The 19,997-nt window shown below is 44.8% G+C and overlaps 2 protein-coding genes across 6 annotated transcripts in view; one reads left to right on the plus strand and one right to left on the minus strand.

Moving 5' to 3' along the window:
- COPRS (coordinator of PRMT5 and differentiation stimulator) overlaps positions 1–19,997 on the minus strand; it is a 415,601-nt gene that overhangs the window by 108,694 nt on the left and 286,910 nt on the right. The gene's annotated exons all lie outside the window — the stretch shown is intronic.
- Positions 1–19,997, plus strand: part of SUZ12 (SUZ12 polycomb repressive complex 2 subunit) — a 66,362-nt gene that overhangs the window by 12,130 nt on the left and 34,235 nt on the right. For all 5 annotated transcript variants that reach the window (XM_050763795.1, XM_050763796.1, XM_050763798.1 and 2 more), the window contains one exon: positions 19,005–19,054. In XM_050763795.1, coding sequence (XP_050619752.1) covers positions 19,005–19,054 — 50 coding nt within the window. The remainder of the gene's footprint in view (positions 1–19,004; positions 19,055–19,997) is intronic.

The raw sequence follows: 19,997 nt of genomic DNA on the forward strand, positions 1-19,997 counted from the left end.
CGAGACTCCGTCTCAAAAAAAAAAAAAAAAGACTTCCTTTTTTTCAGTCACTTATATTTTAAGTTTGGCTTTGGAATGAGGTGATTTTTTTACTTGAGTTGTAAAACGTTAGTTTTTATTTTATATCCTGCAATCTTGTGGGGTTGAAGTATAATTTATATTTCCATGTCTAGGCAATCCTGACTTGTAGATAAACTGTGATAGTCCAATCTAGAAGCTGAGATCATGAATTGTTAGCTGTTGTATCTGTTAATGCCCGGGGAGGACCCTATAAGATAGAACTGAGAATATTCCCAGTGCACGCACATTTTTCTTTACTAGCGTTTATATTCCAGATTCATGTCTGGTCACTCACCCTAGACAGAGCTCTTGGGATCCTCAGGGCCTTTTTTACTTAAAATACAGACTGTAGTAAGATCCTGGTCTGACCTCCCTGCTGCTTTTCTCCTGACCACATTAAAAGTTTGCCCTATAGTCATTTCAGGGTTCAAGTGAGAAGGAAGCATGACCCAATAACAAGAACACTTGACCTTTTTCTTCATCTTCCTCATCAAGGTTTACCTTCATTACTAAACCCTATTACTATCTCATTGTGACATTGGGTTTGAAAAATATTACAGAGCTTCCCTAAGAGTGTGTAAGAGATACATACTGTTCAGTTCTCTCTGAACAGTTGTTTCCCCAGTAATTTTGTTCCTTTTGACATGGTGGGTTCAATAGCAACTAAAAGATTAACATCAGAGGGTTACATAAATTCCTGCTCGTAGTTTTGGAAGAGAACTTTTTCAGTCTTTAGGGTCTAGCTAGGACCAGTGAATTGGCCATTTCAGCCTCTCAAGATTCTTATGAATGTCTCCCAGAGGCACTAAGATGAATTAAGAAAGTGTGTCCTTTTAAGTTTACCGCTAAGACTCTACATTATTAAATTTCTTTAATCTATTTCTTTTTTTTTTTTTTTTTTTTTGAGATGGAGTCGTGCAGTGGTGCTATCTCAGCTCACTGCAACTGCCACCTCTTGGGTTCAAGCAATTCTCCTGCCTCAGCCTCCCAAGTACCTAGGCTTACAGGCGCCTGCCACCACATCCAGCTTTTTTTTTGTTTTTGTTTTTGTTTTGAGACCAGGTCTCCCTCTCACTGAGGCTGGAGTGCAGTGGTGCGATCTTGGCTCTCTACAGCCTCCACCTCCCGGGCTCAAGCGATTCACCTGTCTCAGCCTCCTGAATAGCTGGGAATATAGACGTGCACCACCACACCCACCTAATTTTGTATTTTTAGTAGAGACAGAGTTTCTCCATGTTGGCCAGGCTGGTCTTGAACTCCTGACCTCAAACGATCCGCCTGCCTTGGCCTCCCAAAGTGCTGGGATTACAGGTATGAGCCACCAAGCCTGGCCAATTTTTGTATTTATTTATTTATTTGTTTTGAAATGGAGGTTTGCTCTCATTGCACAGGCTGGAGTGCAATGGCGTGATCTCCACTCACTGCAACCTCTGCCTGCTGGATTCTCCTGCCTCATCCTCCCAAGTAGCAGGGATTACAGGTGCCTGCCACCACACCCAGCTAATTTTTTCTTTAACTCCTGACCTCAGGTGATCCGCCTGCCTCCCAAAATGCTGGAATTATAGGCGTGAGCCACTGCGCCCAGCCTCCTTTAATCTATTTCTTATCTCAAATTAAGGTAATCTTATTTTTCTCCTAAATCTATCACACAGGGTTGTAAGAAGGACCCTAGACACCAGTATATGATGCTAGCAGTATAAATATTTGCTTCTAAAATCTGTTGTCAAATTCTTAAAAGATAACACAGACTGGGCATGGTGGCTCACACCTATAATCCCAGCACTTTGGTGGCTGAGGTGGGTGGATCACTTGAGGCCAGGAATTTGAGACCACCCTGGCCAACATGGCATAACCCTTTCTCTAAAAAAAAAATACAAAAATCAGCCAGGTGAGGTGGTGTACACCTGTAATTCCAGCTACTTGGGTGACTGAGGAAGGAGAATCCCTTGAACCTAGGAGGCAGAGGTTGCCGTGAACTCAGATCGTACTACTACACTCCAGCCTGGGCAAGAGTGTGACTATGTCTCAAAAAAAGAAAAAAAATGATTAATCTTCATTGTTCCATAACATTAGTTAATAGAAGTTAATATCTTAAATCACACACAAGAGTATCTCTCCTCCATTTATATTCTTTGTACTATTTCAGTTAGACTCGATCCTGGATCTGTACAGCTGTAGTCTGGGAGTCTTTCACTAGAATTCATGTTCTTTTTTTTTTTTGAGACGGAGTCTCGCTCTGCCGCCCAGGCTGGAGTGCAGTGGCCGGATCTCAGCTCACTGCAAGCTCTGCCTCCTGGGTTTACGCCATTCTCCTGCCTCAGCCTCCCGAGTAGCTGGGACTACAGGCGCCCGCCACCTTGCCCGGCTAGTTTTTTGTATTTTTAGTAGAGACGGGGTTTCACCATGTTAGCCAGGATGGTCTCGATCTCCTGACCTCGTGATCCGCCCGTCTCGGCCTCCCAAAGTGCTGGGATTACAGGCTTGAGCCACCGCGCCCGGCCTAGAATTCATGTTCTTTTAGCACTGCCAAAGTTATAGTATATATGCTCCCGAGCCCGATGTATTTCATTCCTCAAAGTTCAAAGGGTATCAAGATAGATAAAAATACCATAGTAGTATAGCCCAAAAGTTAGTTCAGTCAAGTACATTTCTGAGCTGATTATGACATTTGTAGTAATTTATAAACTAAACCAAGATAGCATTATCAGTTCAAAAGAAGTTAGTGTTTCAGGGTCTTTTATATTTTAGACCTACAGTTGTCTTAAGTCACTTGCAGAAACTTGTTAGTGGAAGGAGCTGATAGAAAAACATGGGCTATTAAATGGTGGTTACTTTTTTTTTTTTGAGACGGAGTCTCACTTTGTCGCCCAGGCTGGAGTGCAGTGATGCCATCTCAGCTCGCTGCAAGCTTCGCCTCCCAGGTTCACGCCATTTTCCTGCCTCAGCCTCCCGAGTAGCTGGGACTACAGGCGCTTGCCCCCATGCCCAGCTAATTTTTTCTATTTTTAGTCGAGATGGGGTATCTCCATGTTAGCCAGGATGGTCTTGATCTCCTAACCTCATGATCCGCCCACCTTGGCCTCCCAAAGTGCTGGGATTACAGGTGTGAGCCACCACGCCCAGCCCCCCCCCCCCCCCCCCGCTTTTTTTTTTTTTTTTTTTTTTTTTTTTTTTTTTGACACGGAGTCTGGCTCTGCCGCCCAGGCTGGAGTGCAGTGGCCGGATCTCAGCTCACTGCAGGCTCTGCCTCCCGGGTTCACGCCATTCTCCTGCCTCAGCCTCCCCAGTATCTGGGACTACAGGCGCCTGCCACCTCGCCCGGCTAGTTTTTTGTATTTTTTAGTAGAGACGGGGTTTCACCGTGTCAGCCAGGATGGTCTCGATCTCCTGACCTCGTGATCCGCCCGTCTCGGCCTCCCAAAGTGCTGGGATTACAGGCTTGAGCCACTGCGCCCGGCCTTTTTTTTTTTTTTGAGACCGAGTCTGGCTCTGTCGCCCAGGCTGGAGTGCAGCGGCCGGATCTCAGCTCACTGCAAGCTCCGCCTTCCAGGTTTACGCCATTCTCCTGCCTCAGCCTCCTGAGTAGCTGGGACTACAGGCGCCCGCCACCTTGCCCGGCTATTTTTTTTTGTATTTTTTAGTAGAGACGGGGTTTCACCATGTTAGCCAGGATGGTCTCGATCTCGTGACCTCGTGATCCGCCTGTCTCGGCCTCCCAAAGTGCTGGGATTATAGGCTTGAGCCACCGCGCCCGGCCTTTTTTTTGAGACAGTCTCACAGGCTGGATTGTAGTGGTGCGATCTTGGCTCACTGCAACCTCCGTCCCCCAGGTTCAAGCAGTTCTCCTGCTGCAGCCTCCCTAGTAGCTGGGATTATATGCATGCCCTACCACATCTGACTAATTTTCGTATTTTTAGTAGAGACAGGGTTTCACCGTGTTGGCTAGGCTGGTGTCAAATTCCTGACCTCAAGTGATCCTCCCACCTTGGCCTCTCAAAGTGTTGGGATTACAGGCATGAGCCACTGTGCCCATCCTTCTTTTTCTAAGAGACAGGGCCTTGCTCTGTTGCCCAGGCTGGGGTGCAAGTGCCTGTCCACTGCAGCCTCTTAACTCCTGGCCTCAAACCATCCTCCAGTCTTAGCCTCATGCGTAGCTAGAACTACAGGTGCGTGCCACCATGCCTGGCTAATTTTTAAATTTTTGTAGATACGGGATCTTGCTATGTTGCCCAGGCTGGTCTCAAACTCGTGGCCTCAAGTGATCCTTTGGGATTGGCTTCCCAAAGTTCTGGTGTTACAGGTGTGAGCCACCACGCCTGGCCTTTATTTTCTTTATAGAAGGTCTGATAATAATGCCTTATATCCTTTCCAGCTCTTGTTTCTGGTACTCCAGTTTTGAATTTTTCATGGATTTTGACCAAGCACTATGACTGATTAGAATAAATCTCTTGCCTTTGTGTGGTTGTATATGCTAGCAGGATTCTAGGGATTCTTAGGCTGTCAATCCTACCAATTTTGGAATTATCTTTTTTTGTTGCTGTTTTTTTGAGATGGAATCTAGCTTCGTCGCTCAGGCTGGAGTGCAGTAGCGCAATCTCGGCTTACTGCAACCTCCTCCTCCCAGGTTCCAGCAATTCTCATGCTTCATCCTCCTGAGTAGCTGGGTTTATAGGCGCCCACCACCAAGCCCAACTAACTTTTGTATTTTTGGTAGAAACGGGGTTTTACCATGTTGGTCAGGCTGGTCTTGAACTCCTAACCTCAAGTGATCTGCCTTCCGTGGGCTTCCAAGGTGCTGGGATTACAGGCATGTGCTACTGTGCCCATCCCTAATGTTGGAATTCTCTGGTAACAGCTCTTGAGTGCTGAGTGCATCTCCATGGACTAAAATGCATCATGAAAAGATTTTTAAATCTGAGTTGCTTCAGAGTGTTTACCAGGGCCAAATGAAGCAAAGTGTCACTTCTTTCTTGCCCTTATTCTTCTTCTGTTCCTGGTCTTCTGTTAGTAGCTGGAGAAAAATCCCCTCAAAAGATACCTGAATTAGAACTTTTGTTAGGGTTATTTTCAAGCCTGTATTTTTATTTCATTTTTATTTTTTGAGACAAAGTCTTGCTCTGTCACCCAGGCAGGAATGTCATGGCACAATCTTGCTTGGCTTACTGCAACCCCCGCCTGCCAGGTTCAAGCAGTTCTTGAGCCTCAACCTCCCGAGTAGCTGGGATAACAGGCATCTGCCACCACACCCAGCTAATTTTTTTTTTTTTTTTTTTTTGAGACGGAGTCTCTGCCGCCCGGGCTGGAGTGCAGTGGCCGGATCTCAGCTCACTGCAAGCTCCGCCTCCCGGGTTCACGCCATTCTCCTGCCTCAGCCTCCGGAGTAGCTGGGACTACAGGCGCCCGCCACCTCGCCCGGCTAGTTTTTTGTGTTTTTTAGTAGAGACGGGGTTTCACCGTGTTAGCCAGGATGGTCTCGATCTCCTGACCTCGTGATCCGCCCGTCTCGGCCTCCCAAAGTGCTGGGATTACAGGCTTGAGCCACCGCGCCCGGCCTTTTTTTTTTTTTTTTTAAGTAGAGACAGGATTTTACCTATTGGCCAGGCCGGTCTCAAACTCCTGACCTCAGGTGATCCACTCACCTCGACCTCCCAAATTGCTGGGATTAAAGGTGTGAGCCACCATACCTTGCCTTATTTTTACTGTTTGAGAGAAGGTCGTTCTTTGTCACCCAGGCTGGAGTGTAGTGGCACAGTGATGGGTCACTGATGGATTGAATTTGTGGACTAAAGGGATCCTCCTGCTTCAGCCTCCTGAGTAGCTGGGACTACAGGCGTGTACTATCGCACCTCACTAATTTTTTGAATTTTTGTAGAGTCAGGGTCTCACCATCTTGCCCAGGCCACTTTCAAACTCCTGTCCTCAAGTGATCCTCCCACCTTGACATTCTGAAGTGCTGAGATTACAGGAATGAGCCCCCATGCAGCCTTAATTTTTTTTTTTTTTGAGACTGAGTCTTGCCCTGTTGCCCAGGCAAGAGTGCAGTGATGCTGTCTTGGCTCACTGCAACCTCCACCTCCTGGGTTCAAGTGATTCTCCTGCCTCAGCCTCCTGAGTAGCTGGGATTACAGGCACATGCCACCACGCCCAGTAAATTTTTGTATTTTTGGTAGAGACGGGGTTTCACCATGTTGGTCAGACTGGTCTCGAACTTCTGACCTCATGTTCTGCCTGCTTGGACTCCCAAAGTGCTGGGATTACAAGCGTGAGCCACCACGCCCAGCTGACTTTTTGTTTTTGATGCAACCTAAGCTTTTGAATTAGTAATCTTCCTTTTCTAAACCTTTCCCGTTTTTAAGCATTTATTTTTACAATAAGGCCTGGATCTATATTTTTGTGTGTGCGTTTCATTTCTGTAGTGTGCAATGTCCTAGGCACTATACTCAGCACGTGGGTATATAATGGTGAACAAAATGGATGAAGGCCCTGCCTTTATGGAGATTAGTGTTTAGGAGAGAAAGACATAATCATATAATAAATGGGAAATAAGTGCTGGGAAAGAAAAGCATAAGAAAACTATGAGTGTATAAAACAGGAGAACCAGCTTTCATTTGAGGTGTTAGATTTGGGAATAATGATGATCAGGGAAGGCATCTCTGAAGAAATAAGCTGAGATTTGAAAGAAGTGTGCAGAAGTAAAATGGGGTGGGAGGATGAACAAATAGGTGGTTCTAGTTGAAGGGAATACTACATATACAGCATTTGATGCCAAAGTAGCTGTGTAGAAAGAGCAAGGAGAATGGTATGAGAAGAGGCTGGAGCAGATGGCCTGAGCCAGATAGTCCATTGTCTTCAAGGTAATTTAAGGATGTTGGTCTCAAGAAAGTCGTTCGTTCTTTTTTTTTTCTCTGAGAGATGGGGTCTTGTATTGTCACCCACACGGGAGTGCAGTGATGCATTCATAGCTTACTGCATCCTCAAACTTCCAGGCTCCATTGTCTTACTTTATTTTTTATTTTACTTTTTCGAGATGAGGATTTTCCCTGTCGCTGAGGTAGCACAGTAGTGGGATCATGGCTCAATTACAGCCATGAACTCCTGGGCTCAAGGGACCCTCCTACCTTAGCCTCCTGAGTAACTGGGACTACAGGCACATGCTACCATGCTCCACTTATTTTGTTTTATTTAAAAAGTTTTTTTAGGAGACAAGGTCTCACTCTTATCACCCAGGCTGGATTGTAATTGTGCGATCATGACTCACTTTACCCTTGACCTCCTGTCCTCAAATGGTCTTCCTACCTCAGCCTACCGAATAGTCTAGGACCACAGGCACAAGACAACACACCTGGATGATTTTTTAAAATTTTGTAGCCGGGCACGGTGCCTCACACCTGTAATCCCAGCACTTTCAGAGGCCGAGGAGGGCGGATTATGGAGTCAGGAGATGGAGGACAGCCTGACCAACATGGTGAAACCCCATCTCTACTAAAAATACAAAAATTAGCTGGGCAGGGTGTCGCGCAACTGTAGTCCCAGCTATTGAGGAGACTGAGGCAGGAGAATTGCTTAAACCCGGGAGTTGGAGGTTGCAGGGAGGCGAGATCGCACTCCATTGCACTCCAGCCTGGGTGACAGAGCGAGACTCCATCTCAAAACTTTTGTAGAGATCCATTGTCTTGTCATGTTGCCCAAGATGATCTCAAAAACTCCTGGCCTCAAACAGTCCTCTTGCCTCAGCCTCTCAAAGTGTTGAGATTACAGGTGTGAACCACTATAGCCAGCCTTTTGTTTTTAAAATTATATATATATATATATATTTTTTTTTTTTGAGACGAGTCTCGCTCTATCACCCAGGCTGGAGTGCAGTGGTGCGATCTTGGCCCACTGCAAGCTCCGCCTTCCCGGGTTCACACCATTCTCCTGCCTCAGCCTCCTGAGTAGCTGGGACTACAGGCACCCGCCACCATGCCTGGCTAATTTTTTGTATTTTTTAGTAGAGATGGGGTTTCACCGTGTTAGCCAGGATGATCTCAATCTCCTGACCTCGTGATCTGCCCGCCTTGGCCTCCCAAAGTGCTGGGATTACAGGCGTGAGCCACTGCACCCAGCCATTATTATTATTTTTTTGAGAGGGAGTCTCATTCTGTCGCCAGCAGTCTTGACTCACTGCAACCTCCACCTCCCGGGTTCAAGCGATTCCCCTGCCTCAGCCTCCAGAGTAGCTGGGACTACAGGCATGCGCCACCATGCCTGGCTAATGTTTTGTATTTTAGTAGAGATGGAGTTTCACCATGTTGGCCAGGATGGTCTCAGTCTGACCTCGTGATTCCCCCACCTCAGCCTCCCAAACTGCTGGAATTACAGGCATGAACCACCGCACCCAGTCCATTTTTAAATATATATAGTTACTGTTTTTGCATTCTTCTGTTTCTTCTAACATCAGACCAGTACATATGATGGTTAGGATTGTAATCTGAGTTCCAGGAGCAGGATGCTGCTCTTTGGTCACTTCAGAACCTCAAGATATCACAGAAAACCCTCCCCACCCACCTCAGCTATTATTACACTTCTCACCTAGTATTGTGGTGTGTAAAAAAGTTATTAAATTATTTTTTTTATTCTCTCTCTATATATATACACACGTATATATAGAGTATATTCTCTCCATATATGTATATATATTCTATGTATATTCTACATATATATTCTACATGTAGAATATAGTATATAGAATATATATATGCATACATATAAAGTATATACATGTGTGTATATATATGTGTGTGTGTGTATATATTTTTGAGACAGTCTCAGTCTATGGCCCAGCAATGTCGCCATCTCGGATCACTGCAACCTCTGCCTCCCAGGTTCAAGGGATTCTCATACCTCAGCCTCCCAGGTAGCTGGGATTACAGATGTGTGCCACCACGCCCAGCTAATGTTTGTATTTTTAGTAGAGACTGGGTTTTACTATGTTAGCCAGTCTGGTCTTGAATTCCTGACCTCAAGTGATCTACCCACCTCAGCCTCCCAAAGTTCTGGGATTACAGACCTGTGCCAGCGTGCCTGGTCTTATTTTTATTACTATCATTATTATTATTATTTTTGAGATAAAGTCTTGCTCTATTGCCCAGGCTGGAGTGCAGTGGCATGATTATGGCTCACTGCAGTCTCAACCTCCTGGGATGAAGAGATCCTCTCGCCTCAGCCTCTTTAGCTGGGACTACCTGGCTATGGCTACATTGTTTTTTTTTTTCTTCGAGATGGAGTCTTGCTTTGTCGCCCAGGCTGGAGTGCAGTGGTATAATCTCTGCTCACTGCAACCTCCACCTCCTAAGTTCATGTAATTCTCCTGCCTCAGCCTCCTGAGTAGCTGGGATTACAGGCATGTGGCCCTATACCCGCATAAGTTTTTTGTTTTTTTTTTTTCTTTTTTGAGACGGAATCTCGCTCTGTCGCCTGGGCTGGAGTGCAGTGGCCAGATCTCAGCTCACTCACTGCAAGCTCCGCCTCCTGGGTTCACGCCATTCTCCTACCTCAGCCTCCCGAGTAGCTGGGACTACAGGCGCCCGCCACCTCGCCCAGCTAGCTTTTTGTATTTTTTCATAGAGACAGGGTTTCACCATGTTAGCCAGGATGGTCTCGATCTCCTGACCTCGTGATCCGCCCGTCTCGGCCTCCCAAAGTGCTGGGATTACAGGCTTGAGCCACCGCACCTGGCCCCCCGCATAATTTTTAAATTCTTTTTTTTTTTTCTTTTTGGATACAGAGTTTCTCTCTTCTTGCCCAGGCTGGAGTACAGTGGCATGATCTTGGCTCCCTGCAACTTCCGCCTCCCAGGTTCAAGTGATTCTCCTGCCTCAGCCTCCCGAGTAGCCAGGATTACAGGCGCCTGCCACCACGCCCACCTAATTTTTTTGCATTTTTAGTAGAGACGGGGTTTCGCCTGGTAGGGCAGGCTGGTCTTGAACTCCTGACCTCAGGTCATCTGCTCGCCTCTGCCTCCCAAAATGCTGAGATTACAGCCATGAGCCACTGCCCCCAGCCAGTTTTTGTATTTTTAGTGGAGATGGCATTTCACCATGTTGGCCAGGCTGGTCTTGAACTCTTGACCTCAAGTTATTCACCGGCCTCAGCCTCCCAAAGTGCTGGGATTGCAGGCGTGAGCCACTGCGCCTGGCCCTGGCTCACCTTATGTGTACTCACAGTACTTTTGTAGAGATGAGGTTTCAGCATATGGCCCAGCGTGACCTCGAACTACTGAGTTCAAGTGATCTGTCCACTTTGTCCTCTTAAAGTGTTTGGATTACAGGCGTGAGCCACTGCATCGGACCTATTAAATTATTTTAAAGAGAACTATCATATTAATGATTTTTTCCTACCCTTCTATTTTGTACATTTAGCCGCATTTTAAAATCTTTAGGTTGGCTATCCTGGCTAACATGGTGAAACCCCGTCTCTACTAAAAATACAAAAAACTAGCCGGGCGTGGTGGCGGGTGCCTGTAGTCTCAGCTACTTGGGAGGCTGAGGCGGGAGAATGGCGTGAACCCGGGAGGCGGAGCTTGCAGTGAGCCGAGATCACGCCACTGCACTCCAGCCTGGGAGACACAGCGAGACTCCGTCTCAAAAAAAAAAAAAAAAAAAAAAAGAAAAAAATCTTTAGGTTGGGCCGGGCGCGGTGGCTCAAGCCTGTAATCCCAGCACTTTGGGAGGCCGAGACGGGCGGATCACAAGGTCAGGAGATCGAGACCATCCTGGCTAACATGGTGAAACCCCGTCTCTACTAAAAATACAAAAAACTAGCCGGGCGAGGTGGCGGGCGCCTGTAGTCCCAGCTGCTCGGGAGGCTGAGGCAGGAGAATGGTGTAAACCCGGGAGGCGGAGCTTGCAGTGAGCTGAGATCCGGCCACTGCACTGCAGCCTGGGCGACAGAGCGAGACTCCGTCTCAAAAAAAAAAAAAAAAAAAAAATCTTTAGGTTGGCCAGGCGTGGTGACTCACGCCTATATCCCAGCACTTTGGGAAGTCGAGGCAGGCGGTTCACTTGAGGTCAGGAGTTCGAGACCAGCTTGACCAATGTGGTGAAACCCCATCGCTGCTAAAAATACAAAAAATTAGGCTGGGCGCGATGGCTCACGCCTGTAATCCCAGCATTTTGGGAGGTCGCAGTGGGCAGATCATGAGGTTAAGAGTTCGAGACTATCCTGGCCAACATGGTGAAACCCCGTCTCTACTAAAATACAAAAATTAGCTGGGCGTGGTGGCATGTGCCTATATTCCTAGCTACTTGGGAGGCTGAGGCAGGAGAATTGCTTGAACCTGGGAGGCAGAGGTTGCAGTGAGCCGAGATTACACTGCTACACTCCAGCCTGGCTACAGAGTGAAACTCTGTCTCAAAAATAAATAAATAAATAGCCGGGCATGGCGGTGTGCACCTGTAATTTCGTCTACTTGGGAGACTGATGCAGGAGAATTGCTTGAACTCAGCAGGCAGAGGTTGCAGTGAGCAGATATTGCTCCACTGCACTCCAGCCTGGGCTACAAAGTGAGACTCCATCTCAAAATAAAGAAATAAATAAAATCTGTAGACTACCTCTTAGGTTGGTTGTGTGTCTTTCCCACCATTAATAAGATCTGATGTTTTCCCCTTTTTTTTTAATGCACTTTGCCTTGATTGTAAGCTTTGAAGTTGTTTTGAAATTGTCGTCTTTTCAGTCTTGAGTTTTTGTTCTTTTTTCAGAACCTGGGCTATACACATTTCTTTTTGCATACTTACTCTTAAAGGTGCCTCATCAGTTGCCACTTGAGCATATCTGATTCTTAAAAATCTGAATATTCAAGAACAAATTTTAAAAATATTCCTTGTATAATTTTTGGTTTTGTAGTAATTCCTTTGTTTTCTTCACAGTACTTCTGCAGAGTGATCCATTTATGATTAATAGATACACATCATCCACCATTCACCTTTATCTTCTCATTACAAAGTGCTTCTAACCCCCTATATTTTGAGATCCTGGGTTTCAGAATATTAGACGATGTAGACACGAGTTTCTCAGCTTTACATATCATAGGATAAAATGTATATAACAAAAGTTGAATAGCTAACATCTAGCTATAGAAACCAAGTAGATTATCAGACTTGTCCTGTTTTGAGGTAATACTGCCCTTAAAATGAAGCCTTATACCTGCCGCTAGCAGATTCACATATATAAATTAGAGGCCCTAATCTTGGTCTCCTCTTGTTATAAAAACTAGTTCCTCTGTGGAATCTGGCTGTTCTTAAAATGGGAGGCTCTTCCTTGAATTAGATTTCAAAGTGTCAGTCTCTTACAAATTAGCTTAGCATCATTTTCTGTAGACTGTATCAGGACTGTCAGATGTTTGTGCTTGGAATGCTGAAATTTGCATCTCAAAATTTCAAATTCTCTACCTGATTTCTTGTTATCATGTGTCTTCCTGAGAAGATAGAGGGAACACATCACATTGACGAACTAAGTTTCTTATATCTTATTCTGGTCATCTATACTAGATTTTTTGTGGCCTAAAACCAAATAATCCTGACCAATCTTACATGTTTCTTTTCCTCCCGTTCATCTGGTCCAGCCTAACCAATTAAGATGTGGACAAAGTAGCCACAAGAGAGGGGAGGCCGGGCGCGGTGGCTCAAGCCTGTAATCCCAGCACTTTGGGAGGCCGAGGCGGGTGGATCACGAGGTCAGGAGATCGAGACCATCCTGGCTAACATGGTGAAACCCTGTCTGTACTAAAAATACAAAAAACTAGCTGGGCGTGGTGGCGGGCGCCTGTAGTCCCAGCTACACGGGAGGCTGAGGCAGGAGAATGGCGTGAACCCAGGAGACGGAGCTTGCAGTGAGCCGAGATCGCGCCACTGCACTCCAGCCTGGGCGACACAGCGAGACTCCGTCTCAAAAAAAAGAAGAAGGGAGAGGGAAGGGAGAGAGAAAACTTTGCCCTTTTCCTTGAAAGAAACCACCTATGGAAGGAATCATTGGTACACTTTATTCTAGGTACATATCAGAGTGTTTAATTTTTTATTTGAGACAGAGTCTCATTCTGTTGCCCAAGCTGGCGTGCAGTGATGCAATCTCAGCTCACTGCAACCTCCGACTCCCGGGTTCAAGCGATTCTCCTGCCTCAACCTCCTGAGTAGCTGGGATTACAGGTGCCCGCCTCCATGCCCGGCTAATTTTTGTGTTTTCAGGAGAGACAGGGTTTCACCATGTTGGTCAGATGGGTCTCGAACTCCTGACCTCGTGATTTGGCTGCCTCAGCCTCCCCAAAGTGCTGGGATTACAGGCGTGAGCCACTGCGCCCAGCCAGAGTGTTTCCTTTTAGGTGGGGAAGGGGAAATCATGCATAGCAAGTCACATTCCCAATGTTATATTTATTTATTTATTTATTTATTTTTGAGACTTGCTCTTGTCACTCAGGCTAGAGTGCAGTGGCGTGATCTTGGCTCACTGCAGCCTCCACCTCCCAGGTTCAAGCTATTCTCCTGCCTCAGCCTCCTGAGTAACTGGGATTACACGTGGGTGTCACCATGCCCAGCTAATGTTTTGTATTTTTAGTAGAGACGAGGTTTCACCATGTTGGCCAGGCTGGTCTCCAACTCCTGACCTCAAGTGATCTCCCCACCTCCTTCCCAAAGTGCTGGGATTACAAACCATGCCCGGCCCCAAAGCTGCCTTTTAAAATTGGTTAATTGAAGTTTAGAATTATTTCTCAAAAGTCTGGACGTGGTGGCTCACGCCTGTAATCCTGGTACGTTGGGAAGCCAAGGCAGGCAGATTGCCGGAGCTCAGGAGGTTGAGACCAACCTGGGCAATACAATGAAACCTCTCCTCTAAAAAACACAAAAAATTAACTGGGCGTGGCAACGTATGCCTGAGTCCCAGCTATTCAGGAGGCTGAGACAGGAGAATGGGTTGAACCCCGGGAGGCAGAAGTTGCAGTAAGCCGAGATCACGCCATTGAACTCCAGCCTGGGTGACGGAACGAGACTTCGTCTCAAAAAAAAAAAAAAAAACCTTTCTCACAAAGAAACACTAGTATAATAATGGCTGGTTGGCTGGGCACAGTACTAATACCTGTAATCCTAGCACTGGGACGCCGAGGCGGGTCAGTAGTTCCAGACCAGCCTGGCCAACAGAGTGAAACCTCATCTCTACTAAAAATAGGAAAATTAACCCAGCATGGTGGCGGGCACCTGTAATCCCAGCTACTCAGAAACTGAGGCAGGAGAGTTGCTTGAACCTAGGTGGCGGAGGTTGCGGTGAGCTGAGATCACGCCATTGCACTCCAGTCTGTGCGACAGTGAGACTCCGTCTCAAACGAAAAACAAAACAAAAAAAGCTGGTTATACATGCTATCCTTTGTAAGGTATAATGTACCATTTAAAACTGTCTCAAATCATCTGTGGTGAAAGATCATTTTGTTTATTTGTTTTTAATTTTCAGTGTGTTTTTAGTATTATTCTCAATTTCTTGAGTTGTTGTAGAATGGTAACATTTTTCCTAGTGACCTCAGTTTGTAGACCACATTTTGAGTAACACTGATTTAAAATATACTTTGGGGTAAATAAATGTAAGATCTTTCTGGTATTTCATAGTTGGAGCTTACCCTCAGACTTCTCAGAAAAATAATGTAAATAATACTAATAGTACTGCAATGTAATGGGCCTTGATTCCAGACCTTTAAATATGTATTACTCTAGGACATTATCTTATGAAAAAAAATTTGTTGGGTGACTTTCTGTAAGACACTGCTAGATGCTAGGGACACTAATAAAAAGATGTGTATGGAAAAATAGTGACTAAAAAGTAGTAAATAGGAGTGCTTGTAAAGGGATAAAGTGGTCATTTAGCTCTTGATTGGTTGGGTTTAGGGTCTTTGTAGAAGAGGGAGAGAGTATTTTGCTGGTTACTTTATTACTTTGTGCAAGCCTGACTGGGCACAGTGGCTCATGCCTATAATCTCAGCACTTTGGGAGGCTGAGGTGGGATGATCACTTGTGCCCAGGAGTTCATTACCAGCCTGGGCAACATAGCGAGACTCTGTCTCTAAAAGAAAAAAAAAATTAATTGAATTAAAACCTTAAAAAAAAACAAACAAAAAAAAACCTTAGGCCAGGCGCGCAGTGACTCACACCTGTAATCTCAGCACTTTGGGAGGCTGAGGCAGGTGAATCTATTGATCTCAGGAGTTTGAGACCAGCCTGGGCAATATGCATAACCCTGACTCCACAAACATGCAAAAATTAGCCAGGCGTGATGATGCATGCCTGTAGTCCCAGCTACTCTTGGAGACTGAGGTGGGAGGATCGTTTGAGCCTGGAAGTTGGAGGTTGCAGTGAGCCTAGATTGTGCCACTGCACACCAGTCTGGGTGACACAGTGAGACCCTGTCTGAAAGCAAAAACAAAATCTGAAGCCTCACGCTGTGAGAGAAAATATCCTCATTTTATAGATAACAGACCACAGCGAATAAGTGGCACCAGAATTCAAACTTGGATTTTCTGACTCTTATAAATTCTATTTTATCTTTATATGTAAGGCTTTCATAGAACAAGAAATGGGAACCATTTCAGCAGTTAGACCAAAGATTTGATATTTGGGGTCTCAGTAGATGTGCAGAAAGGAATGATAGATTAAAAAAAAAAAAAGATAGATTCTTAAGAAAGTTAATCTGGTCTTAGTATGTAGGTTTAATTGACGCAATGAAGAGTAGGATAGATTTGTTGTGACTAATGGATTATCTTCTAATGTGAGAATTGTAGTTCCTCTTTCACTTATGTTTTGACTTTTAGCTAATTCTGCTATAGTAAGGTAGTGTTTATGGAACTTTTTCTAGGATAATGCTGTCTTTTTAGTAAAATGGCATGTAGAAATTACCTGATTCATGTAAAAATGTTTATAATATATGAATTGTTTATACAGAATAGGTTTTTAAGACTCCCATTGTATACAATTTTTTTTTTTTTTTTTTTGAGACAGAGTCTCGCTGTGTTGCCCAGGCTGGAGTGCAGTGGCGCAATGTCGGTTCACTGCAACCCTCACCTCCTGGGTTCAAACGATTCTCCTGCCTCAGCCTCCCAAGTACCCGGGACTACACTAATTTTGTATTTTTAGTACAGGCGGGATTTCACCGTGTTGGCCAGGATGGTCTTGATCTCCTGACCTCGTGATCCACCCGCCTCATCTCCCAAAGTACTAGGATTACAGGCATGAGTCACCATGCCTGGCTGATACTTAAGTTGTGGTGGTGGTTCTTAGTTTTTTTTTTGTTTTTTTGTTTTTTTTCTTTTTGAGACGGAGTCTCGTTCTGTCGCCCAGGCTGGAGTGCGGTGGCGCGATCTGGGCTCACTGCTACCTCCACCCCCCAAGTTCAGTCGATTCTCCTGCCTCAGCCTCCTGAGTAGCTGGGATTACAGGCTCCTGCCACTGCGCCCGGCTAATTTTTTTTTGTATTTTTAGTAGAGACGGGGTTTCACCATCTTGGCCAAGCTGGTCTTGAACTCCTGATCTCATGATACACCCACCTCGGCCTCCCAAAGTGCTAGGATTATAGGCATGAGCCACCACGCCCGGCTGTTCTAAAACTTCATATTTTTGCTTTCTCCCATCCAAGTACCAGCCAGGCCCAACCCTGCTTAGCTTCCGAGATTCAGCATGTTCAGGGTGGTATGGCCATAGGCGCCAGCCCTGTGCTTTCTAACTCTGCTTGGACCCTTATAGTTCTACTCTTCCATAATAATTTTGTCCTCTACTGATAGCATACTTTTTTTTGTTTGTTTGTTTGTGTTTTTTGTTTTTGGTTTTTTTTTGAGATGGAGTCTTGCTCTGTTGCCCAGGCTGGAGTGCAGTGATGCAGTCTCGGCTCACTGCAACCTCTGCCTCCTGAGCTCAAGTGATTCTCCTGTCTCAGTCTCCCGAGTAGCTGGGATTACGGGCGCATGCCACCATGCCTGCTAATATTTGTATTTTTAGTAGAGATTGGGTTTCACCGTGTTAGCCAGGATGGTCTTGATCTTCTGACCTCGTGATCCTCTTGCCTTGGCCTCCCAAAATGCTGGGATTACAATTGTGAGCCACTGCACCAGGCCCTCAGCATACTTTCTGTACTACTGTTCTAGAAATGCCCTTTAAAACCCCAACTCTGTAGGGTTTTTTTGGGTTTTTTGTTTGTTTGTTTTGTTTTGTTTTGTTTTTGAGACGGAGTATCCCCCTGTCGCCCAAGCTGGAGTGCAATGGCGCAGTCTCGGGTCACTGTAATCTCTGCCTCCCAGGTTCAAGCAATTCTCCTGCCTCAGCCTCCCGAGTAGTTGAGACTACAGCCACGTGCCACCACGCCCAGCTAATTTTTGTATTTTTAGTAGAGACGGGGTTTCACCATACTGGCCAGGCTGGCCTTGAACTCCTGAGCTGGTAATCCCCTGCCTCGGCCTTCCAGAGTGCCGGGATTACAGACGTGAGCCACTGTGCCCAGCCCACCCTGTAGTTTTTTTAGCAGACCGTTTCATGGCCTATTTCACTAAGTAGATGGAGATAGCCCCCATCTTCCATGGAAATGTCTTACTTATTTGCCTCTTATTTCTCTATCTTAGAAAAAGGGGAGTCCAGCCGGGCTCAGTAGCTCACGCCTGTAATCCCAGCTACTTGGGAGGCTGAGGCAGGAGAATCGCTTGAACTCGGGAGGCGGAGGTTGCAGTGAGCTGAGATTGCGCCATTGCACTCCAACCTGAGCGAGAAGAGGGAAACTTCATCTCAAAAAAGAGAAAGAGAAGTCCTGGTCAAATTTACAAGGCTAACCTCTTCATAATATGTTCTTATTTCCAGTCATTACTTGCTCCTTAGTACTCTCTTGCTGCAGTGTCTTTCTGTAACTGTTCCCATGTGATTACAAAAATGCCTAGATTGTCACCATCATTTAAAAAATACATATACATATACACACACATACGCTCTTTACTAGTCTTTAGTGCCCATTAGTAAATGCCTTAAATAAGGGATCAGTACTGCTTTCATTTCCCCACCATCTGTTCTGTATAGCCCTCCATAATCTGGTGTCTATACAAGTCACACTATGGAAACTATGCTCAGGAAACTTATGAATGTCTCCTGATCAACAACTGTATTCTGTTTTGCAGTTTAAAGGTACTTCAAAAGCTTACTGATGCTTTTGTTTATTTTATCCCATCCTTATAATTTTTTCTGTTGTTAATATTTGTGAAAATAGAAGGAGCACTAGTTCTAGTTCATGCTTTCTTTTACTTTTCCATAGCTTCTAAAACTAACAGTGAAAATGATATATTGAAACAGTAAATTATACATCTATATCAGATTTGTAATTGTGTATTTCATTGCTATTTGAAGAGTAAAGTAATGGTTCTATATCATTTTTATTGGGAAGGTTGAATTTCCATAGCTTCAGAATATTCAAATTTTTTTGCGTGGATTTAGCTACCCTTTTCAGAATTTCCTTTTGATGAAGTCATTGATTAAAACTTCATTAAAACAAAACAAAAAGAATTCCAAAAACCTTCCAAAATTCCTTTTTTAAAGGTGGGAAGGCATACCTGCTGTCGTTTTATAGGTAGAACACTAAAACACAGTAAATTACCTGGCCTCTAACTTGGTGGTCTGATTTTTTCTGCCTTGCTCTGGTGTTTTTGTGGTTTTATTTTTTGTGAGTTGTGAGCGGTTTTTTGATGCTTATGTTTTGTTAGGTGTATAGACACACTTTTGGATGTCATATTTCAGGGAAAGCATAGAGTCATGGGCCTGAATAACAATTGAGTACAAATATTTATAAATGAGCTGAAGTAACTTTGATTTCAATGTTATATTTTAAAGTCTAGGTTATTTTACTACAGAGCATTAAAATGATAAAATATTTTCCTTTTTTTTTTTTTTTTTTTTTTTTTTTAGCTTGTCAGCTCATTTGCAGCTTACATTTACTGGTTTCTTCCACAAAAATGGTATGTACTTAAAAGTAAATAAGTGGCATTTTAATAGCAAGATACCTTTGTGAATGTAAAAAAAAGTGGGGCTTCTGAGTGTAAATTTATAAAATTATGTTTAATGGAAAAAAAAATGTTGATTCTGATGTTTTTGAGCTTTAAGTTATAAAGGCTAATGATGAAATTTTTTTTTTTCGGGAGGGACAGAGTCTTACTCTGTTGCCCAGGCTGGAGTGCAATGGTGTGATCTCGGCTCACTGCAGCCTCCGCCTCCTGGGTTCAAGTGATTCTCCTGCCTCAGCCTCCCGAGTAGCTGGGATTACAGGCACACGCCCCATGCCCGGCTAATATTTTGTATTTTTAGTAGAGACAGGGTCTCACCGTGCTGGCCAGGCTGGTCTTGAACTCCTGACCTCGTGATCCACCTGCCTTGGCCTCCCAAGGGGGTGCGAGCCACCACGCCTGGCTAATGATGATTTTAACAAATTTTCTTAGAACTTCAATAGGTAAAGAATCTCCTCAGTAGAACCTTTTATGCATATTTTGAATTAATGATACTGCGTCATGTTTTAAAAAGACAGTAAAACAACTGAAATAACCTCTCTTACCAATGGCATATATTAATATTTTAGATATTATGCAAAGGAAATTACATAGTATATTACTCCAGTAAAAGCTCAAAGCATGCTGGAAAGAATTAGAGTTGTTTTTTTTGTTTTGTTTTGTTTGTGTTTTTGAGACAGAGTCTTGCTCTGTCGCCCAGACTGGAGTGCAGTGGCACCGTCTCGACTCACTGCAAGCTCCACCTCCCGGGTTCACACCATTCTCCTGCCTTAGCCTCTAGAGTAGCTGGGACTACAGGCACCCGCCACCACTCCCGGCTAATTTTTTGTATTTTTAGTAGAGATGGGGTTTCACCGTGTTAGTCAGGATGGTCTCGATTTCCTGACTTCGTGATCTG

The sequence above is a fragment of the Macaca thibetana genome, chromosome 16 (assembly GCF_024542745.1).
Source record: "Macaca thibetana thibetana isolate TM-01 chromosome 16, ASM2454274v1, whole genome shotgun sequence".
In the NCBI taxonomy this organism is placed as follows: Eukaryota; Metazoa; Chordata; class Mammalia; order Primates; family Cercopithecidae; genus Macaca; species Macaca thibetana.